Source organism: Bombus bifarius, unplaced genomic scaffold (genome assembly GCF_011952205.1).
Source record: "Bombus bifarius isolate JDL3187 unplaced genomic scaffold, Bbif_JDL3187 scf7180000007966, whole genome shotgun sequence".
Taxonomy (NCBI): domain Eukaryota; kingdom Metazoa; phylum Arthropoda; class Insecta; order Hymenoptera; family Apidae; genus Bombus; species Bombus bifarius.
In genome coordinates, this window is record NW_022884352.1 from 1974807 (window position 1) to 1999737 (window position 24931).

The window sequence follows — 24931 nt, forward strand, 5'->3', positions numbered from 1 at the left end:
AAGACGACGGCCGCGCAGAATTACAAGAGGCATGCAGTTCCGCTCGCGTCGATATACGCTCCGCGCCGAGGAACTTTCCTCTCTCGTCACCGCGCGCGCGGAATACCGAACGATCGCTTATCGCGTTCTCGCTCTCGGCAGAAGACCGGACCCCGTCCTTTTTCGCCAGTCTCAAAGGGAGAACTTTTTCCTTGAAAATAAAGCGATTCCCTTCAGGCTCCAGGCTTCCACCCGCCCACTTTTCCACCCCTATTTAACTTTTCTCCGGGCCACCGGTTCCACGAAAATTTATTCTCCGTTCGACTCCACCGACCGCAAAGAATAAAAAATTACGTTTATTTCCTCGGTATTGTTATCGTTATTGTTTCAATCCGTCCTCCATAATATTTCACTTATCGTTACGCGCAATTAAAAGTTGCTCTTACTCATAGCGCGGATTGTTCGTTGTACTTGCGACGTGTTCGATCTTCGCCAGCCCTTTTCCAACCTCGGAACAAACACTTGCAAAGCGGACGTCGATCGACAGGTCGCAAAGAGATCATTTTCCGTCGTTTTGTGGAATGGAACGCGAATAGCCTACGTTTTTCTTCGACTACATTTTCGTGGAAAACGTTTCGTAATTGCGACCGTGACAACAAAGTTTCACAAAAAAGAAAAAGGATATTTCGCGCAGATGTATTCCCGATCCGAGAGACGATTCGTTCGATATAGACGCTTAACGAGCAAGTTTTTCTGTCCAGCGACGGGGAAACGTGTTCGGTATGCCGTGAAAAATTCATAGCTCATTTCCAGGCGATAGGAAAAAAAAAACGTGCTTGATATTTTAACGACTCGAGTTGAGACAATCGAGAGATGCCGATACCGATTAGAGTACGTGGCTAGAACGTTGCGAGCAGAGGATAGAAAGGCGAGAGACAGGCCGAGACTCTACAGTGTGGGACGTGCACCACGCCCGATCCGGAATATTTCATTCCGCTTTTTTCTTCGTAATCGCGTCATATTACCACGATCGCGCTCCATAATAATTGCCGAGTTGAAAATTATACCGACGTAAGCCGAGATTTTCGTAAGTTGGATCGAGACGCGTATTTCAGATTTTAATCCTGATGCGTTTCTCGATTCTCTTTAGAAGCGATCGAACTCCTCTATCGTTAACAAATTTACAAGTACGAACGAAAGAATCGTCGTCGATAAACTTTCTCTTGAGACGTTAAAAATCTTGTTGCCAGTTAAAGAGAATAAAATTCTGCTGATAAAGAAACGAGGACTGTAGCAGAGTTAAAAGCATCATCCCATCGGTTTAATAATTAATTAAAGTATAATTTTAACTGTTTTATCTGCGATTATTTTTACGTTCTCGAACCTTTCAACGATTCGAAAATTATATCGTCGACGCGTTTCAGAAGCGTCACTTTTCCGGGAACTAATTCGCGGCTGGAGCGATTTTAACGTTCGAGGAATTACCAGGGTAATAAATCCGTCGTATTTTTCGATCCGCGTTACCATCGCCGATTTACCAGAAAAATCAAGATGGAGGGGCGGGGCAAGGAAAGAAGCTATGTTAAGAGATATAAATCTTATTCACAGCCAGAGCTAGACGACCGATGTACACGACAGTGGTACACACGAGGATCAAAGCCACTTTAACGATCTCGCCAACCAATCGATATAATTATCTTCTACCGACGCACGTTCAATCGCCATTCCCCCGGAGTACTACTCGTATTTATTTATCGCTAACGACGAATACACGCAAGACGGATTAACCGTCTTTTAAATAGAAACTGCTATAACCGTGAAATTTATCATCAAAAGTTCGTCAAAAGTTCATAAAGACGAATTAATTTTTGTTAGTTTCGTCGTGGTCGGTTTCTTCGCGATAGTAAAATGTAATCTGATTTTAATAGGCAGAGGAATAGGTACGAGAATAAAAGATTTCGAAGTAAAAAGTCTGTTATGTCGGAGAAACGGTAATCGACGGGTTAGCTAGCCTTCTCTGATCGATACGTGCGTTCCATCCCCGTTTCGCGCAACTTTGCTTATTTTTGTCAGCTATAGAACGACGAGTTAAATAAAAAGAATTCGTACTCCTATAGGAGAAGTTTGTGGCTTTTTCGATCGAAGTAGAATGACCGGAACTGTGTCTACGCCGGCCAAGACAAATATTCTTCAACGGGCTACGAACGATGCCTTCTAATTTAATTAATCTTATGAGAAACGTATTTCCCGATTGTCTAAATGTTTCTACTCGAGTAAACTTTCTCGACCAAGCTCGGTGAAAGGGGTTCTCTAGAATGCAAAACGCGGGGTATCACAAACGTCTCGAGAAGGTGGGAACGAAGAAAACTGAGAACGAGTGGGACGGTGTGCGAAGATTCTTCAAATTCCAGCGAGCGATTTTTTCGTTGTCGACAGAGTACTGGTGAACGAGGTGGCTTGTGTGTGCGCGTCTTTCGTATGCAAGTGTGACCGCCACCTAATACGTGCCACCACGGCACATACTAATTAGCTGGACGAGCGAAACGCGTCGTGAATACGACTCCACGTGGAGAGACAAACATTAGATACGAGTGGCGGCACATCAGGTTAGGTCGAGGCTAAAGCTTCGACTGCGAGCCGCTTCCTGCCACGAAATCCGCTTTGAAATTCTTTCGAAATGTACCCGTGGCTCGCCAAAGTATACCAAGCGCTCGCCACAGAAACTTTGGAAATTTCGTTAGCGTTTTCAGACACCACTATCGTCGTGATTTTTGCGCGTTTGTGGGAAATTTGAAAATGCGAAATTGCACGCAATACACCTAATGTGAGAAAGATATATAGAGTATCCAAAGCGTAGCGCTTTTTACCATAACGGGTAGGTGAACACACACACTTTTACTTACATGTTATCCTTTTAATTACGTTCTCAAAATTACCAACTCGCGCGAATATCCGCGATTTAATAGCGTCAAAAGGTAACGTTAAACGATCCTAGGTTTAAAAGTCACCGCGACACGACCATGGTGTAACCTGGATCTAGAATATTCCAGGCTAGAATATCATCAGGTATGACGTCATCGAGACCCTTAAAAACGACATCCTTTCCCTTCCAACGGGCTCGACACTGAATCTCCCCGCGAATAAACGACGGCAAGTGCACGCTGAGAACGTGGTATGTGCAATAAAAGATTCGAGTCGGCTGGAAGTCACGTACGAGTACCAAACCGGTCCTATGCAGTCTGCGACTAATCAGCCGGTCTTGTGCCACGCGAGACTTTCCTTCGATACCGGTTATCGTAAAATTGTCACATCCATCGCACGTAGAGGCGGATAAAAGGCGGACGAAAATAGTACGAATTTGATCGGGTTAACCTTAACTCTAAGGAGTCGACCGTGTCGTCCGATGAGCAGGCTAAGTGGCGCCTTTTACATCTCTTCGGTGAAACTCGTCTTCTTTCTAATCCTGCACAGTTGGGTACACCGCGAGTTTAGAATCTGACTCGAAGCAGAACTCGAATGGAAAATTCGTAGAGGAGTTGAGTTGGCGAGGGACGCGAAGACGATCCGAAGGCACAGTGTTCGTAGATGAGAGATATTTGAAAGCTTGAACGGTCGATTACACGCATGACCGAAGGCGAACAGTTTCCTGACAAATCGCGCAACATCATCGCGCCAGCTATTCTCCGCAAAACGGCTCTACTAAGACGTTTACCCCGCTCTCCTGTCCGCCATACTGGTTCCAATAGCCGGGAGATGGGACCGAGGAGACGGCCGGCTGTAACACATTCCCGGACAAGTTGTTCGGGCTGGCGGCTTGAAATCGATCCCCGGATACGTTCTGCGATCGATTCGGACTCCTTCGTGGCTGACTGTTGCACGTTAACGCGGAGCAGTTCGAAGGTAACTGAGAAAGATTGCAGCCGACTCGAAGAGGACTCGAACCGTTGTTTCCTGAACCGAGTCTTCCAGTTCTCATTTGCATCCGCTGCGACTGGACAGTGGCGATTTGAGCGTACCTCGAGGCGGTGCTGCACTGCTCGATCGCGTAACACGGCTCCATTTTGATCCCAAAATCGCTCAGTTTAAAATTCTGCTGGTTCATCTTGAAGTCTGCGTTGCTTTCGAAGCTACGATCCATGTTGAATTTTTCGCAGAGAATCGGGAAACGAACAATACATTTACAGAGGAGTCATCTGCGTTTTGTTCCTCGCGGATCGATGCATCCTCTGGTCCTTCCTTATCGTTGATCGCGATCCAGCCAACAGGATCGACAGTCGACCGATCGCTCGTCTCTTTCGCACGAATTCGTATTTAACATCGTTGTTTGGCTCGTCAGAGTCGGTGGATTCGCTAAAACCCTTGCTGCGATCGATGTCGTATCGATCGATTCTTTCGATTCGAACGCGTTGCGAAAGCTTCTCGGGACAAGCTATTCACGCGGCCAATGGTATTAGAGAAAATCGTGCAAAATCGTGAGATAAATTCGTATCCGGCGTGCGCAACGCGAGGATAAACAATCTCGCGTAGGACGAGACATCCTCTCCGCGCTTGTCTTTCTCTCGAGAGGGTCTCGACGTTTAATTCAATTTATCGCTGCACGGAGGAACTGCGATCGCTCGAATCGCAGGCGACGCGTTTCTCCGTTCGCTTCTTCTCGCGTTACTCGGTTAAGCTCGCCGCGCGCCCAACGACGATCATTAATCAGCGAGGAAAGTTTGCGAAACCGCGAGTGCCTCTCCCGAGTTCCCTTTAATTTGGATTCTTCGAATCGCTCGAGACTTTCGTCGAATCGCAGCCTCCGCGGCCCTCCACCACGCCGACTATTTTTGAACAATGCGTTTACACTCGCGTTTCTGCGCACTTCGCCGCACGAGACTTTCACGAGCGCGTTAACACACCGCGTATCGCAACCCTGTTCCTCGAGCTTCCCAATGACGACTAATCTCGCTGTTCCCTCGTCGATCCTATCGCGCTACACAATTTTCTTTCCTTTTACTCGCCTCGTATTTGTAGGTCTAGCCTTGAATTTTACAGAAGGTGGATGTACTTCTCACTTTGGTTCGATATATTTGCCCCTATTCTTCGAGAACACAATTTCACAAAATGTAAAAGATCGCCAAGCGTCTCACGAACTATGAAAACCATGTTTCCGATAAAATCGTTCCATTATAGAATCTCTTTCTTCTCGACCTGCTCTCTGCCAAGATACATCACTTTCGAGAAAAGTTGAAATTTTTACGAATCTCGACGATATTTCACGAAGAATGATTCGAGTTCCGACGTCGATCGAACGAATCACTTTAAATTAGGGATTCAGCCGCGCAACGGTATCTGAGAGCGATTTCGCGGCCGAGACGACGGATCGTCGCCGAGGATCGAAGCGAAAACAATCGCCAGAGGATTAGAAGGCAAGAAGCGACGGGCAGCTGGTCAGCCAGTACAGAGACGACTGGTTTTGTTACTCGGCTCATAAGCTACGCGCCACACGGAGCCTGGGTCCAGCGTTACCCCTCCACGAGAACGTGCTTGTTCCGTGCATGTAGACGCACTCGTGTGCCCTCTCTCGCTCTCCTCTCGGCCCTAGACTCTACTCTCGTCGTCCCGTTTACACGCGTCCGTTGCACCGCTACGCTCGCCGCGCCACATACAGTTTCTCCAACTTGGCCGAACGTCGATAAAAATTTTACGGTCATGTTCTTTCTTTCTTACGCCGCTGCATAGAGAGAAATAATAGTCACCGGATGAAACTTGGGATCGGACGGATTCAAATTTTCCAAACATCGAGAGATCCAAGCGATCGTGCGTTCTCGCGAATCGCAAGTTGCAAGCTATCGGTACCTATCTACATGGTAACGAGACAAACCAAGTTCTACAAATGCGTTAAAAAAGTCACAAGTTCGTTGATCGTTCTGCCAAGAAGAAGCGGTAGCGGATAGAACGATTTTCTATGTCATAATCCGAAACTAATGGCGTAGATGAAAAGAAACTAAGCGGAAGGACGATCTCCGCCGTGTCTGGTCGCCGATCACCGAAGAATTTTCTATCGAATCCTCGCGTAATCGTTCTATCTATGAATTGTTTTGTAAATCTTCGTCGTTATCGTTTTGCGATACTCAGGATGCTGTTATTCGTTCCTATAAAGCGTCAGGATTTCCTAGAACGATCACGGAAAGAGAGAGTGGGTGGTCGCGAGCTTAGCCTTGTCGCGCACGAGACGAAAGCGTTCCGCTCATTGCCGGTTCTTTTCTTCGCCGACGCGACGGCGGATCAACAGAGACGTTCCAGTGTTCCGAAGAAGAAAAGGGACTCGCTCCAACAGCGAGATTTATTCCGGACCGCACTGGGCATCGTCAAAAACAGAAGTGTATATTGATTCATCGAGGCGGGCGTTGTTTGCTGCAAGCTATCTGCTCCCTCCCGTTCCGCGCGGGCATTAATCGCGATATCTTAATCGCCTGTTTCTTCCCGTTTTTACCAGAGGTCAAGTACCTCGGGCATTCCCAGTCCGACAAAGTCTAGAAAAACCTAACTGGAATTTTTCTAACGTTGTACGACAGAAGAACGGCCAAATTACCAATACGGAGACTAAAGGACGATCCGATCGAACGAACGAACCTGGTCCGATCTTTGACGAATTGGGATTCGCTGGATCGGCGAGACCGAGGCTCGATAGGGAAACTTGGCTGGATTTAGTTCCTAACGCTAAACGAGAAAAATTGTAAACTACGGATATTAAGAAGAAACGACGAGTCGATCAACGAACCGTATATCGAACCATCGAGGAATTAAAATTCCTCGAACGAGTAAAGTCGAGGCGTTCCCGTTGAAACACGGTCGCGCATACTCGCGTTCGCCAGTTCGAAAGTGCTCGCGTGCATCGTTGCATCTCTCGTTGCCGCGTGGCGCGCACAGAGCTACAGAAATAGTTCGTTCACGGAGCGGAGGGACCGCGAGGGACCCTGGATGGGACGAAGTCCGGGGGCAGAGGGGACCGAGAAAGAGAGGAACGAGAGAAAATACGAGCGGGAGTTACGAGTTACGGCGGAAAACGGTGGATTATGTGTGTTTAACCCCCCACTTCCGAAAGGCCCGGAGTTATGTTTGAGCACGAAAAGTAAACTTCGACTTCGTGGCGACGTGAGGCGCTTTGTGAGGATTAGGAAGGAGGCCGCCACCGGTGAATCGGCTCTTTTGTCCCGACTTCCGTGCGTCGGGGAATCGATTCTTCTCGAGACAGAAACTACCGTCTTATTCACGCATTCTTCTACGAAAATGAAACAAAGCTACAAGATTCTTACTCTACCACTGCACTTGCACGATTTAACTGGACCGTTGCGACCGTTAGGTTTTTCCATATCCAGACCAATCTCTGTAATTAAAATTTAATTTTCGCGAATGCGAATACGACTGAATTTATTGGCAACGAAAATGTTAAAAATTTTAAGATCTCTCGTGGTAAAGAAATTGTTATCCGAGTGACGAGTTAGCTCTTCGTCGGTTTCGAGAACAGAAAATCGCTCGAAGGAAAGAGAGTCGGGCTCGCGTAACGATAATTGGTTTGATTATTCGAATATTCGACTTGACTTAGAATTTCGATGGAGACTGGAAATTATATAGAAATTCAGTAGTCTTGGGAAAAAAATGCGAGCCCGCGTTACCACCCCCGCGGCGTCGAGCGGGTCACGGCATCCGGGGGAGGTAAACCCGAGGAAAAACTGGCCAGGCCGACGTGCAACAGGTAGGAAAGCGAATGCACAGGCCAGTGCAAGTCCAAGCAACCTGTCAAATATCGGTGAAACGAAGGAGGCCGTTGGATAGCCAAAAATATCGACGTCGATCAACCTCGCGTAAAAACGTCGAAATCGTCGCTTTATCTTTTTTTTTCTAAAACCTCGTGGAATATTTTATCATCGAATCGACGTGTTTTCCTATCTTTAAATAGCCAATCAATGAAAGCAACCTTGATAGAAACAGCTGTGTAAACGAGATTCGCAAATTTTTATTCTTTTCACGAATTTGACTGACTAGATCGGTATGACGTCGTATTTCTTTATATTTGTTGTTACTTAGAGGATTGACTAGTTCCTGGATATTGGTAGAATAACGCTAGCAAATAGTTCTATATATACGTATAGGTACTTTCGCTCAAAGGTCTCGTCGTTGGGACATTTCCTATTTCTTTTCTTTTCCTCTCTCAAACGTTACTTATATTAATATCTTTGAATCGAATCATTAATACGTCAATGGTATGTACTTGCTTGCTCGTATAAGATACCGCCGCGAGTTACGATCATTTATGACCATAATTTCGACCATAATAAACAAGAGCAAAAAAAAAAAAAAAAAAAGAAAAGACGAAGCTTCCAACGCAACTTTCTTATCGTTAACTTCTTATTTCGAATCGTAGAATCTTTTCAACATCGCTCGTACCGCGAATCGCAACCCACGATACCGGTATCTATAAATCGAGAAAAAAGCCAAGCGTTTACGTAACGCTAGCGACAGCTAGAAAATCGTCCGCGGGATTTCGCATGGAAAACGACAGGACGCGAGCGAGGAGGGGAATCGGCATGCGTAATCGAGCAGCCAACGCGCTCCAGAATCGACTGGCGGTTGCTCAACGAAAACTAGTACCTACCCGTGCCACGGTCCGCGAGATGCCTAATCGTACACCTTCACCTAGATATCCGTCGATGTTTGCTCGCGACAACGTACCCTTTCGAATCGCGACACGCTCGTGTTACACCGTGCCGCGAGCCACGCCACTGTACGTAACTCGTTCGAACCCTACCAGCTACGGAATTCTTTTTTCCACGAACATCTAGAAAAGAGTCGTAAGAAGAAACTAAACTCGTTAACCGCAATGCTCGTGTGAGACGCGAGCAAAGCTAATAAAGACAATTACGCTTTCGTATCTATAGAAGCACTTTCTCTCGCTTCTTCTTTCTTAACGCTAGTTTCCCCAAAAAAAGTATATTATACAGCCGATAGATGATTTCGCCAGAAACGAAATTGCGCGTTTCTGTCCAGTCGGCTGCGAAAAAATAAATCGTACGTGCGCGGATTAACTTCTCCGGTGTCGGCTCGCGATCCGAGAAAGAGACACGGACGATCTTCGGACAGATTCGATTCGCTCGGGTGAAATATCGTCCTCGGGACGAAACGAGGAAACGATAAAACGCTGCAGCGTCCGAGACGCCGAGAGAGGCGAACGAGAGGCGGTCGAGGGGAGGGTAGAGAATAAAGACGAAGGTCTCGAGAAACGACACGAGAAAGCTCGCAGGAAGCAGAGGACGAAGAAGGGAGTGTTCGGGACCGATGCTTTTCTACCGGTACTGTACCGGTTTTAAAGGACTCCGGAGGAGTGGAAGAGAAACGAGGGAGGTACACGAACGACGTGTAGTGCACGCGCGTGCAGGTACGATTCGCGTACCTGAGAGGTGCGCGACAAGGACGGGGCCCCGAGAGGTGATCGTGCTACGCGGCTCGGCAAATAGACGATAGAGAAAGAAAGAGCGGATGCGAGGAGGACGGCTGTACTAAGAAGAGAGGTGGACTAGCCACCGAAGAGTAAACTGGCCAGACTGCCTGCCGCCGTCGACAACGTAACGCCGTTCTTCAGGCAGCGACAGCAGCTCGTGGAAGGGGAAATAACCGAGAGCAATCCGAGAAATACAGAGTATCTGGATAAAATAATATTTTGTCACAGTGGCTCCGCAAACGTATCCTTACTTTCTAGTAAGGCGTTTTCTTTAATCAGCTTCTGCGTTTCATTTTTACAGTATTTCTAATTTTTGTAGTCACGATACTCGTATACTTAGCTCGCGGAACGAAACTTCTTAGTGTTTCGTCTATCCAATATCCGGATTGCTTATCGTAAAATACTTTTCTCAGCTATCGTAGGTTTACGCGGTAAGAGTTGAAAGCAGCGACGATAAGACCAACGAGTTTTAGCCGAAAGTCGTCTGAAAGAGTCTTGGCAACTCGAAGTTCTAGTACGAAGAGACAACGGCGGATCGGCTAACGGGACGTTCTCCTTTTGTTCGGCCGGCGAAAGAATTAATCAGGGAAGAGTAAATTGGCTCAGACTGCCTGTCGCCTTTGGGAACGTGGTTATACGTGCCAATAAAACTGGTCGGAAGAACGCGCTACCAAAACGACCACGCTGACGTGCACACCTTTTCTGACCTTATTCGACGAAATTAGAAATCTATCGGCCACGAATGAAAGACGCGATCCGCCTCTGAATAACTCTGGCCGAATCGTGCAAACCGACCGATATACCTTATACCAAACAATGCGTTCGTTGCGTAAAACTTGCTCGTTAACAAGTTACAACCGCGCGTCACGCTATTCTAGTCGCGTGTCGACCCTCGAAACAAACAGGGACGATAATTATTTTTAATCGACGAATTAAAACAACGACCGATTAAAGGAGAACGATCCATTAAACTGTCCTTCCCAGATCTCCCGCTTATTGTATCAAACGCCAACGACACCTTCCAATGTACGTACAACGAGTTTCGTTATTCCGTGCAAAGTTCAAGATTGCATTTTAAGATACGGAAGTACCGACGCCGTTGTATCGACGAGCAGTGCAACGTTCAAAAGGTGTTTGAGCAAGGTGCGCCATAAGAACCGCACCACGCGTCCAGCTTTAATTGTCAGTTCCGATCCTTTGCAGCTGACTTTTCGGTTCGGACGGTCCACGCGACCCACGGCGTCGACGATCGGGCGAAAAAATAGCACGCGGTCGATTCAACGATCCCGCTGAATTTGGTTGGGACCAACTACGGCCCTGAAATTTACCGATATCGCGTGACACACCGGAAAAGGAGATTCCCTCGGCAGATAAGCCGGTTCGTACAATTAGAAGGCGTTCCTCTCTAACAGTGTTTCTGTACCGTTAATCCATTCACGATTCAGCGATTGCGAAAGCTTCCTGAATTCTGAGCGACCGAACGATAGGGACACGTCGATCGACGAATCGCGGCTTCAAAGGTCAAGGTCCTATTCACGTCCGGGAGGCTGCGACACGATGAAAAGAACACGCGAATGTTCCGAAGCAGTGAACGTACACGCGAATGTAACGAAGCTCGCGAGTTTCTGTTCAAAAAACGATCCGATTAGCAGACTCGAATGAATTCGGATGGAAAGAAGGATGAACTCGTTTCCTGTGTCACGGATGAACGATATAAATATCGTATCGACGCGCGACTATAAAAGTCGGACTTACGAGTCTCCCGATGCGTAGACGATTTCGTCGTACGATTTCTAGGACGAGATTTACAGATCGTTTCACGAGGAACGGTCAAAGATTAACGATCCGGCTAGGTAAACACATAAAATGGCTGCATATTACGCGGCAGCTGAATAAAGAAACAGCATAAACGCGAATGACAAACATTTCCGCGGGGAACGTGGAAAATATCGGGGCGACAGGCAGCTAGGTAGGCGCGGTGCTAGAAAGTTGAATGAATTAAGCACGCCTGTTTACGATTGTTAGCGACTGACTGCCCACGTGCTTTCCGCTTGCGTCGGCTCTATAGGTTTCCTTTGATCCTCGTCATATCCACGGAATGTACCTTTCTTTCTTCGCCACCTTCGTATTCCAGTCCTTTCCTTCCCCTTTTACTTATCAACACCCTTCCCCCTTTTACCATCGAATCAATCCAACTGACTTTCCTCTGTTCTCCGGTCGAACAAAGCAACTGAGAGAGCCAAATGCTCCGCGACTGCGACTCCATCACTTACCTGAAACAAAACGAAGGAATTTTAATTAGAAACGACATACAGGGAAACGATTACACGTAGAACGAGCTAATTGCACGTGGCGACGTTCAAGGTAACCGGAAGTAACGGGCATTTTCCGGATAACGGAAAAGTCGACATCGGGGAATCGAGGGACAGGGAAATCATCGTCGTCGGCTCGATGCCTCCAAGGACGCGAGATTACTGCCATTCGATGAGCTAAGTCGACTCGCGAGTCATGCATTCGCTTGTGCTCACTTTTTCAAGAAAAAAGAAAGAGGAAAACGATTCTAGATTACGTTTTTATTGGCAGGCATTACGACTTTCTCGTAGTTTCATGAGGCGAGAATGTGGGAAATGTGGGGACAATTTGCTGGAAAATCGGAAGAAATTATACGATAAATTTCGTGTCGTAATGATATGGTAAGAATTCGATTGCAAAGATCCGTTCGACTTAAAATTCGTAGTGAAACTACTACCCGTTCCTACATAAATACGTAGGTATAACTCAAGTTACGTTGGATCGTAGTTCGAATAATAGAAACTCGGATACGATTACATATACGATGTAGTATCTGAAGCTGACAGTGAGCATTAACTTGTTCGCATAAACGAAATAGCGGATAAACAAGGTTCTAGCGTAACATCGATATCCCAAACGTTCGTTTCGACGATCGACGATACGTCTGAGCAGGTACGTTCCCTTTCCACCGCCAGTGGATTCCCCCTCTACGCGACGCGTTAATATCTAACGCATCGATCTGACGACTTCCTGCCGAACCAGGACGCGTTAATTGCTACGAAAAGAGAAAAAGCCACCCTCGTCGAGCGGAAGTTACCCCCTCTGACTTTCGATCGGCGCAACGATACACGGTACATATGGTCGATCTGTAAAGCCACGTTCGCGGAACGCTTCCGCGATTCTCGGACACAGCGGCCGGAAGTGCCCACGCATCGGGTGACGCACAAGTTCGATAACGGAGGAAGAAAAAAAAATAGAAAAAAGGGAGGGGGAGTGGAAGAGGGAGGGGCGCGAGAAGGGGAGGAGTCCACTATGGCGATAACGAAGAGAACGTCGATTCAACGACACTCGTAAAGCTGGACATTTAACGATGGCGATTTAACTGTCGCAGCGTGGCGCGCATACAATGTGCCTCTCTCTGGTCCGACCTGTACAATAATAATTATGGCTCTGGCTACGATTGTTTATGGAGGCGGCAGTTAAATTACCGCCGGTTGACGTTACACGGGCATTTCGGTGGCTGCTTTCCCTCGTCGCGTTGTAATTGTTATTTAACAGTGGTTTGTACCATCATCGTCGAGAACAATAAATTTCCAGGGGCCCGGCCAAATGAAGATTAACCATTACGCGATGCGCGTTTTCATCAAAGGCTCGTTAAACTGCAATTAAAACCACGGCCACTTCGCCGCTTTTCCAAACGCCTGACCCCCCCCCCCCCTCCACCCTCCTATCAATCGCGTTCCAGAGTTCTCTCTCGTTCATCGACTGAAGCGGTTCTGGCCCGCCCACTCCGACGAGCTTTTTCTCCGACGTCGCTTTTCACCGGTTGGGAGAGAAGCACCGAATAACCGTCGACCTCGTTGCAGAGGCGCGACGAGTTTTCCAGCGGAAATTGGAACAACTTTAATCGCGGAGGAACGCGATTGTCGGGAATCGTGTGGCGCTGGCTTTCCATGAAATTTTGTGTGCAGTTATACGACATACGACACTCTTGCTGACGGCTGACGTCATTCTTCGCCAGCCGTAGCACACCTCCGACACGTGATTTTTCGCGTAGCCAGTTCGCGTACGCCTAAGTACTGAGATTCCTGCGTGGGAAGAACGATAGTAGCGTTGCGCCTATCCGGCGAGAAGACCGTCAAAAATAATGCTTCCACTCGCGTCTCTACGGTAGCGTCACTTATACATCGTATATTTGTACATTCTCCGATTGCAAATATGAGACACGCGTCGTACGTGTAACAACGCGTAAAGTTAGTTTAGTGCGAGAGAAGGCATCTGTTACTAGTAGCTATTCTGTTCGGCTAGTAGAACTAGAATTAGATCAGAGTATTCAGTTTGGATACGGGATGTTCTACTGTATTTCAATCTACTGGAATTTCCGGAACGGTGAAACCATCTCCGCGGAGTCTGCACACCGGCCATCGATCGATTCGTTAAAATAATCGGAATTTTTGCACGAAGGTGTTCAGCCTGACACACGACATGCAAACAATCCTTGACAGCCATGTCACTTGACACCGCGTCAAGTGTTTAATGAGAACGCACGGTCATCAGCCAACTATCTCCCGTCTATCGAGTTACGTGAGTCACGAGTTTGTAATCTGGAATAACGTTGGACGAAAATTCGACGAAAAGACCGACATCTCCGACCGATAGAGAAGAAAACAATTTACCGTAGCTTTTCCACCGATCGTTAACCCTCCGACGTTCCTTCGCCGCGTTTTTCGTCCAATCGTATTTCTTTATCGTTAGGAAAATCGAACCTTCTTCTTGCGTGACATCGATAATTAGATACGCATATACAGCTCTTTTCTCGAAATAGGCAACTCACCGTCCCGTTTCTCTCCTTTGTTCGAACTCGTTGACAGAGAGGTGAGTAAAAGCGAAGGACCATAAATTTTTGCGGTCGAACGAACAGCGACATCGTTTGGCAGAAGACGAATAGAACATATGCCTAATGCTTTCTCGCATTAATATTTGGCGTTCCTGACGCGTTATATGTTGCCCGGTCGATCACTTTTTGATTCGTCGCTATGACGTTCGAGAAGCAAGTCAAACGGAACGGTACTACCCGACTCGCAACTAATACGCAACCGATCGATCCCGAGCGCGTTGCTTATTTTCAGACACAACTGTACTCGTGTAACGTATCCTGCGTAGCTACAGAAGATTCATAGAAAGTTTCAAATGCTCCGATAGAAAGAAATTTCCTTAAGACGTTGTAAGCCCTTTGTCCGATTCGTTTCATTCGATCGAGATGCCCAGAGAAGATGGAGAAATCGTCGTATAAATTCCTTTGATCTCTTCGTAAATCCTACGGACGTGTTTACGCGGCGTCGGTAAGTGGCCAGAAAAAGGCGAGGGTGAATTTCCGTTAGCCGAAGAGGGAGTTAACGCGATTGGCCACGAGCTTCCGTGTAATTGGGAACAATTCATAAATTTATTGCGACAGACAACACACAACGGTCTTCGTTGGTCCCCTTTCTCGCTCACCCTCGTGTTCAGTTCCTCGGTGGACGACCCTCCGTTACTCCGATACTCGTACAACGGAGAGGGGTTGAATCGTCGGCTCGAGTGGCTCACAGGGGGAGGAGATAGAGAGAATAGGTGGTAGGGGGCGAGAACGAGAGGACGAGGCTTGTCGAGACTCCCCACTGTACCAACTTAGACGCATTAAAAATTTAATAACTCGTCCCGATCGGTTGGTAAAGTAGGCAGCTCAACCACCATGGGGATCCCTCTAAATCCAGAAGTCTACCGACCTAGTCAGTGGCTTTCAATTTTCACTCTCCGAACGCAATTTTATCCCTCGCATCTCCCTCTGTACGATTTTTTCTAATTCTAAGTAACGAATAACGATGAGAGTAATTGAAACCCCGAACGTTGGTGTTAAATTTAGGGGAGTGAATTAGCGAACGAGGATTTAGGGGCAGCGCCAAGGTTTTATTTCGTTTTATTTGAAAAGTTAGGAGCAAGGTATCTTATCAGCGAATATTTAACGAGTAATTTCTTTTTCGACGGATCGTTCAGGTTTCGACGTAAAATATTCGCTTACTATTTTTAGCTGCCTCGTTGGTACTTGGTTGGTTGGATAACGTATACGTATATAGTATTTATAGTAATAAGTTTCAGCAAAAAATCAAGCACGAGCCTCAAAAATTCGAACGGTTTCAACTTTCCAGCAATTTTCCTAGTCGCTACAAGAACGAAAGACGAGGGGTTACCTTTTTCCCTGCGCGGTCTTCGCCATAAATTCGTCTTCTTGTTGATCTTCGCCAGGTTTACGGCCCCGTACGGCCGGTATACCAATAAACTGATCAAACTGTCCAAGACCTTCGAATTCTCGGCCAGCATATCGCGTTTATAGTCAGCCGAGAGAAATCATAGCGGGCAAAATGAGAGGAAAATCGAGTTTTCGACCGACGGTACCTGTCTCTGATTTCCACGCGACTCGCGGAAGCTCCGGACAAATTTCCTTCCGCTTCGTGTCGCTAAATTATTCTGCGATTAAGCGCATCGGCGAATCCATTAACGCGACCGACCTCGACTTAATTAACTCCCCGTCGAGGAATTAAATACTATCGCGGACGTATATGAATTTGTTACGCGGAGAGATAATGGTCAGCCGTTTCATAAATTTGCCGACTATCGTATCGTTCGATCTCGACGGAGTCGCGATTTTCGCGCGCGTGATTATTTTCCCCGCGATCGATAATCTCCTCTCGGCCGAGGCAAAACGTATAGGAAGACTCGCGCAACTCCAAATAAAATAAATAAAACAAGCGTAACGTTGTTATATTAGCCTCTTAGAAGCTCGATAATTCATCTTTCGCTCGAGTTCATAGCGTGTCTCGACCGTCACGACGTGCCTTGGATGAAACTATTGGTTGATAATATCGCGAACGTGGCCGATATAGATCGTTGGATTTTATACGTATCGTACGTCTATATCTGTTGCATCGTTTGGTAACCGACGTAATTTTCTTACAACACGAGCTACAGCTCGAAGAAGGTACCACGAATTCTGTTGGCGACGAAGGCATTCGAGAAACGTTGAAAGAACGCACCTGCTATTCGAGCAGGACGATTTTTGTAAATCTAACGTAACGAAGGAAATTCGTGGTCGGAAAGGTTCGTTAAAAAACGTACTACTAATAAATAAACGAAGAAGCAAATAAATCGCGGCGATCGCTTTTGCTTTTATTTCGCGTGGCGAGATCGATGACGTCAGAAAATTCGAGAAGCTCGGATGCACGCTCGGTAAGACGAACGGGAAAAAAGTGTGGCGAAGGGAGGAACAGCGTGGCGAGCAGAGAGAAAGGGGGCGAAAGGGGACACGTAGTAACGACGTGTACACCAATCCCGGAGGGCCTTCGTGGGGTGGCAGTTTTCGGGGGTGCGCCACCCCTACTTGCACCAACGGAATATACAGTACACGGAGCGTGTAACGTCCCACTGTCAGGCGACCCTTCCACCGTTACACCGACGTTTCCAAGCGCACACGCACGTTCACACGAACGCACGCAGACGTACCCCGAGTGGCAGGGGTCTGCCCTATGATTTGTAGCGGCACTATAATGCCTCAACTACCCAGCACCTTGACTCACCCTCTCTCCTGCCCCTCTAACCATCGTACCCCGCCCCTCATCGGCTCCCTCCACAAACACAAGCGAATCAAGCAGCGGCAAACAAGCTGGGGAGTCCGTGTAACACGCACCGATTCCTCCCTTCTTGGCCCTTGGCCGATGTAGCAACACGTAGCAACGTTTTCCGTTGAGAGAAAGAAGGAACACGAAGAGTTACGAGGCCCGGAGAACTCACCGAATTCGGCGCATCCACTGCGCGACTGCCTCGCACAGCGTTACCTTTGGCGCGTACTTGTAAATTATACTTTCGAAGGAAAATCCGACACGCGTTTCACGCGTTAACCAACGGTCGTCGATGACACGCCTTGCCAAATGCTTTAGAACGATCGAACGTTGTGGAGCGGTACGCGTGGAAAATGGAAAATCGAGAGCGCGCTAGATAGAAATCGAACTCCTTATTTGGACACCGCGGGATGAAACTTCGACGTTAACGTTTAATTCTCAGGCAGAATAACAATGCCATAATTTATCCTGTAATTTCTCGTCTATTTCCCACGATTGCGTTTCTTGGGGGCCTAACGATGACGGTTTCGCTACACGTAAGCAGAATCGTGCGTCGTTCGAGGGTTAAAAATTGCGTTCCGAGTTCCAGGATTATAAGGCTGCGTAATTGTTCTATATAAAAAAATAATTCAGCAACCTTCGCCATGACGCCAGAGTTTCAGAAATTACACCCTTTTAATTGCTTGCTACGTCGATTCCGCGTAACGCTGTTACCGAAGGGGTACGATCACGCGAATAATTCGTATCGGTATGGAGTACGCGGCGGTTAACGTGGAAAATATGTTCCGGGACGAGTTACACGTCCGTGCGGCGAAGGGTGTAAGACCTCGGGGGATGAATTTTCTATGATTCAACCGTAACTCGCGACGCGATGTTATTTGTAAAGAACGGGTGGCTAGAGTTATCGGCTTGGTTCTCCGGTTCGTTGCGAGGCTTCGTGAAAACCCGGCACGATGATTGATACGTCGCGCCACGGAGCCGCCGCCACTCCAAGATACAAAGGGTGGATAGAAAGAAAAGCGAGAGAGGGTTTAAAGCGTTTCGATTATTTGATCGACCGATAGAATTATACGCGTGGAAGCGGATTTCGATTGGTACGAGGATAGGCGGAGCAGAGGCGGAAAGGGAAAGGAAAAAAATATTGGAGAAGGGGTGCACAAAGCCGATCACGAAGCAACGCACCCCCGTTGCGAAGATTATATACCGTGTTAAAAATAAGCTGGCCGCGTCCTCGTCGTCGGGCGTAATCCTTTCGTCGATCGGTTTTTTTCATCCTCTAGACGATTACCCTAGGAATTCGGTTGGATTCGTGCACGCGGCAGCTTCGATTAATTAAAACGGTCGAGAGAAGGAAAAGTCGATGCGGTTAAAACGTCGTCCTACAAGCTATCGGTTCGCGTGCGATTCTTCTTCTCAACGCTTGTTAGTCGAGTCATAAATTACAAGTTCGCTGGAGGAAGAGAAAGGGACGGAGAGAGGAAAAACGAGTAGAACGAAAGCGGGTTTTTCGAGCTAATTGGAAGAGCAGCTCCGGTGCTCGTAATTAATGGCTATTTCGCTATCACCCCTCCCATTGTGACTTTTCTCACCGGTCAAACGCGCGTTCGTCGATAACCTGTACAACTCTAACGCGTGGCGAGAGGCTTGACCAAAAAGAGGAGCGCGTTTTACGAATCCCCCGGTACAATTAAGCAAACAGTCTCGCCTATCCCCGAGAGTTTTCGAAACGCGTGCAAAAGAACGAGCTGGAGTGCAACTGCGTGGCACAAAAATGCAATTTTATCCCGTGCTTTTTTTTTACGAACCCGGTGGCTCTGTAACGTACGCAGAGAATGTGCAAATCAAACCACCTCGGATAAAGCTACGGGTAGGTAGACTCCCGGTTATCCGGTCTCCGCTTTAACCGATGGCATTTTTGCGATGAAAACAATTGACCAGCGGAAAAATCACTGATACATTCCGTAATCGTTCTTTTTCGTCCGACTGAATCAACTTTTTCCCGTATATATACTACATACGTATCTCTACGTACCTCGATGTAAACCTACGTGTACCTTTTACACGCATATATATGTATGACGACGATAGAAGGGAAGAATACAGCGAAGCACGCTTTTTATATGCTACGAAAAAAAGATATGACAAATTAGAAAAGGAGGAAGAGAATAGAAGGAAAGAAGACGAGAAAGATGGACAGGGCGAAACGGTAAATCTGATTTCCAGGAAATTCCATTCCTCTCGGTGACTGGTTTTCATCTTCGGGGAAAGTTGCGCACGTTCGAACGGTGCTGGCTTACAGTTTTATCCCCGCGGGTGGATCGATCGCCGATAGAAAAGCTGCGACGCGTACGAAGCCGGTGCACGAGCCGCGGATCTCCGAGAATCGTTCCAGACGTCGTAAGTATTATTTCGTGCTCGACTCTTTTTGACAGCGTGCGGATAGACCCAGCGAACCTTCTCTCTTTTCTCTTGCCGCTCCCTCCGCGTATCCGGTGCGCGCAAAGTGTATTAAAGGCAAAGTATAAAAGTTCAGCGGCGCGCGAATTTACGAGGCGCGTGCGAGCGCCAGATAAATATCTTACGGGTCGGTACCTTGCTCCGCGTCTTCTGACCCTCTCGCGAGGCCGCGACCGAGCTTCGACCAGAATACCGCGGCTCTGATACCCGTCGTAGATACGCGTCGTAGATACACGTCGGCAATTACCGAGATTTCGCAGCCAAAACTTTGACGGTCGCGCGAAACGCGGCCGCGGTTGGCTAATTTGCCGCGATATTTGTCGCTGCGCAGCTTGTTAAAGCTTCGAATATTCGATTCGCAACGACATACTTGAAGAGAACACGATCGAAGGGTTCGACAACGAGGCTCGACGATCAGTATACTTCCATGTCCCATAGAAGCATCATATACTCTTGCTGGTCGTTCGTCAAAGATTAAGAACCACGATGTTGCCCGACAGCGTTGCAGCGCGTTACGCAAAAATTTCCGTCGTTTTCCAGCCTATACCCACTCGAGACGAGTGAGAACGACCGCGGGAGCGTTCGTATTTGTATCGCGTATCGTATATAGCGCTCGCGTAGGAGATGGAGACGAGGGTTGATAGAAAGCTTGGGCTACGGCCGGGCCGGAAGCGTCTAGACGACCCCGTGGCCCCTTCGGAATTGATCCATCGATTTCAGCCCGACTGGACGATACTCGTATTTCGCATTCGACCGCGGCGATTCTTGCCGATCAACCGCACGCAGTCATTCCGAGAGCGAACGCGCATCGATATGCATATAGTCGGGCGTATGGACATAGCCGGAGCCGCCGCGTGTGTGCACACGCACGCAAGTGTGCGGGTATCGATACACGTACGCGAGTCCCGTGCCACGCGTATATCCACCCGTGAGCAACAAGAAACGAGAGGAAAGAAAGGCAGAGCGCGCGATTTATTACGTTTTTGCGGCGCGAGCCCGGCCCCGTTCGGCCGCAATATCTTGTGTCGCGGTAATTGAATATCTGAAAATGTCAAGAAACGTACAAGACGGTGGGGAAGGAAAGCTGTTGGCGTTCGGGACGGCCAAGGGAATCGGAATGGAAAAATTGCGCGCACCGTCGAGTCTCGAAACAATGCCTCGAATTAAAAACGCCGCTCGCTCGGGAAAAACTAACAGCATCCCCTTTCTCCTTTCAGGAGGAGAGAACGCTGGAAGACCTCTCTCCGGCGTAGGCGGTGTCTCGGTAATCGTGGTTTTACCGGCAAATATCGGTCGGTTCTATGTGAGAAAATAAGTCGGAGATACGACGTGTAATCTCCTTTTTTCTTCTGGGAAAGAAGAGTGGAATACAGAGACGGACTCGCAACAGCTTTCTCCATTTTTTCTGCTCGCGCGGAGAGAAGAACGGAAATTGCGAGGGGAGACGCCGGTGATCTATGTCGGCCAATTGATCTACGACGAATTCGCGAGGCGGCTGCACAAATCATGCTTCGATCGCCGGGCCAGAAGATGCGACTCCTCGTGGAAGCAGAAATTGCCGGCGATAAATAATAAAACGAGCCGTGTAATTTGAGGTAACGGCTTTTCTGTCCCCCTTTTTCCTCGCTTCTTCCGCGATCGTTGTATGGCCGCGGCAACCTGCCTCTCTTCCTCCTTTTCTTCTCCTTCGTCTTCCTTATCCTGCCCCTTTCGTCCTTCCAACATATTCCTCGTGTACAGTGTACACGGTATGTTGCTTCGCGAAGAAACACGTCACGAAGCTTCATTCGCGTTAGTCGGCGCGTGCTCGACGCTCGTATATAACTGAAAATTGCGCGTCTCGCCGATCGCAATCGGCTGCAAAACGTCGGACAACTCTATGATCGTCGCGACGAAGATCGCCAACGGCGTAAAATTCGATTGATTTCGATCTATCGTATCAAGAGTCCGATCTTACGCTCTGACGAGATCGACGCATTGCTCGTTCTAGCGACTCGTAGGTAAATAAACGCTCGTTAGCGCGATTAATTAAACGATAACGAATAATTACGGCGCAGTAAGTCGTTGCCGCTAATCGGCCGATTCGAAAAGCTCGATCGACTCGATCCTACCTGCGATAACGTTTTCCGCGAACAGCCTCTGTATCTTCGTCGTCGACTGCTCGACCGCTGTTAATTGGCTCCGCGTATGATCCGGGGCGTATCGAAGATAACGCGATGAAACAGCGTGAAGAGCGGGATTTTGCGAGTGTGGAGAGTCGCGACGATGGCGGCGTCAACGTTGCAACCGCGAACGCGACGAGCCGCGTAGCGTGCAGTGGCATCGACGTCGAAATATATATCTGACCGCGAGATAGCGTACAGCGGGTCGCCCCTTGGCTGTTCGATATTTGCATAAACACGCCGCACACCTGTAAATAATTTCTTTTTCGCGCAGCTAGCGCGCGGAAGCGCGCGTAGATCATCCCTTGACGCGTTATGGATCCGAGCGAGCGAGCTCTACCCGGGGATTTGCATCGAAGGAGTCCATAGACCCGGGACCCGCGAGCATTTTTGCAGAAATTAATGAAACCGCCGCGAGAAAAGAGAAGTAGGAGAAGCTCGTAAACAGGAGAGCTTTTCTTTTCTTCGATTTTTCCCAGAGCACAATGCCACCGAGACGCGCCGCTATACCCGGTTAATTAGCATATAGAGTGGATAATTAATTACGCGGAAACGACGCTTTCGTTCGCGCCTCCTTTTTTCCCTGTGCAACCAACGTGTAGGTCAATCGAGAACGCAACAGGGAAAATCAGGTTGTAGAACGAAAGAAGAGTAGATGATATCGCGGTTCGATATCGTCGTGTAAAAGAGGAAAGGCGAGAAGAGAGAGAGAGAGAGAGAGTGAGAGGAGAGGAGGGGTGGAGGAGAGAGAGGATCGATTCGAGAAGCTTTACGCGAGAGAAGGTGCAAAGTTGCCGCGAAAAGTGCGAAATGGAAACGCGACAGAGAAGCACACGCGGAGAGAGCACAGTCACGGAAACGTTTCGCAGTATCGAACGGGGGTCGAGAGGGCACTCGAGCTCTCCCTCCCTCTCGCGAATCGAGGGTGCGTTTTTCGACGACCGTCAGCCCAGCCGTCGAGGGCACTTTACTAATTTTTCGATTATCCCCCGGTATCATCGAGTGGAATATCATTTTTGAAACGTCGATGACCCTCGAAACGACAACTGTTTCGCGATTCCCGGAGCACCATCGATTCGATTAATTCGACCCGCGGGAAAAGTGGGTCCGTCCATTAACGCTTTACCGACACCATCTAGGCGAAAAATAATTTCCGATACGTATTCAGATTGCAACTGGTTGAATAAACGAATTAATTTAAGGCTCGCCTCCGACGTAATTCAACATTTTTGCAACCGGTAGTACCAACGCGCCAAACTTTGTCGCAGTTTAAAAAGTCTACGAGCTGAACGCCGTGATACGGGGTGAAAATGAGATATATCGTTTCGTATCATTTTTGCAACCACTCGTTGTTTCAGATTCTAAATATTACGAGTGCAAACGATTAAAATTCGATACTTACGAGCATAAAAATATCCAAGTTAAAAGAGCTCTTTGAATTCGTCGTATACGCGCGTTGGACAATGGCAAAACGATTTTACATAACAATAAAGGCTGTGTTACGTATAAATAGAGATAATGATCAACCAATTTCCTACTCGATGAGCACGATCGCGGTTCCGCTGCGAGAGCTGCGCGAGAGAGCAGAGAGAAAAGAGAACGACGACGACAGTCGGCTGGAAAGCAGGGGTTGGAATTTTCGAAAGGCATTTCCTTGCTCGGTGAATTTCCGCGGGACACAGAAATGTACTTAAGCCAGTTTCTAAGAGAGCCAATAAAACCGCGATTGGACTCTACCCCTCTGCCTTTACCACGGCGGGATATTTCACGGATAAAGATAAGGGATGCTTCGAAATGTCTTTGCTCGGCGTCTTCGCGCCCTGCCATGTACTCTGCCAAGTGAAATGCTCTGTTACTTAAATATTTAACCAAACCGTGCAAACTCCCTCCTATCTCTTCTTCTCCCTAAGAATATCTCGCGGCAACTAGCTTCTCTCTTCCTTCCTCCTCTTATTAAACGAAACAAACACGCAGACCCAACGATCCTCTTTCAAAACTCCGATATCGGAAAGCAAGCTCCAATGCTTCGCAAATTAACCCCCTAATTTCAGTAATGCACAGCGTTGTGAAACGCTTGTATTAAAAACGCATCCGACTGTCCTCGACTAATATCTAACCTTGTTCGAAAAAATCGTTTCGTTTCGTTTCGTTTCGTTCCTAATCAAATAGATCTCCGCGTTTCGGTTCGAGTTTGCGTATTAATTTCCCTCTGATTATCGGCACCGACCGTTTAACTTTTATTTGCAATTCGAAGGGAAAATCTTGAAATCCCATCGCAGCGATAATAATAAATGTCGATTTTACCGTGTTAATGTCTACGTACGTACCCTGGACACGAATATAGTAACCTTCTATGTAGACGTGTGCGACAAAGCGAAATTAATGTCGCGGAATTGACATTGTGACGACGAGTAAACGATCGAAGAAATTGGATACAAAACGTTGCGGCGAAACTCGAAGGTTTTTCGATCGGTGTCCGAAGTGAGAATAAGAATACTCATTTTTCGCAACAATTCGTATGATTCGGATAGGATCGGTGTCGATAACCGGTAGGAAAATCAAAAGGGAAGAAGGGACCGCTGCGAAGCAACGCATCGATAAACATTTTAACGAGTTTTAAGCCGGTGGAAAAACTGGCGAAATCCGGCGGATCGGCACCCTACGCAGCCAACAGAACAATGATCAATGGCTCGTGCAGGCTCCGCTCCTATGAAAAGTTACATTCGTGCCCCCTGGTCCGCGCTCGTGCGCGTTAAATCACACAAAGGGATTCCATGTGTCTGAATGTGTACGTGCGTATGTGTACGCGAAGCCGATTCGCATTGTGTGGCAACGATACGCGTGCGTAGCTGCGTGAGGCGCGTGGGTGGTTGATTTTTCAAAGCTCGTAATAACGAAAAGTCAGCTCCACGATGCCTCGGTCTCGGTAATGGAGCCATTCATCGAAAACCGGATGAAACATTATTATCGGTCAAACGCACGCCGAAATATGTAAATCGTTCCGACTGAACGATCCAAGAGGAGGATGGTCGCGTGTACGCGTTGCGATCAGCGCCAGCAAGACCAGAGAAAGAGAACAAGAGACTCGGAGAGAGAGCCGAGAGAGGAAGACAGCTGAAATCGAGCGATGGAGTTTTCCACTTTTGTGCAACCGCGATATACGTACTCTGTTTCGCGATCGTAGATCG

General features: G+C 47.8%; 1 protein-coding gene across 16 annotated transcripts in view; it reads right to left on the reverse strand.

The window, feature by feature from the left end:
* LOC117208832 (transcription factor 12) overlaps positions 1 to 24931 on the reverse strand; it is a 106410-nt gene that overhangs the window by 20937 nt on the left and 60542 nt on the right. Inside the window, exon 1 of one of the 16 annotated variants that reach the window (XM_033450321.1) lies at positions 3692 to 4132. The exons of the other annotated variants lie outside the window; for them this stretch is intronic. Within the exon in view, the coding sequence (XP_033306212.1) occupies positions 3692 to 4117 (426 nt within the window). The 5' untranslated portion in view covers positions 4118 to 4132. Of the gene's footprint in view, positions 1 to 3691; positions 4133 to 24931 lie in introns of those variants that run through there. 16 annotated transcript variants of the gene reach the window in all.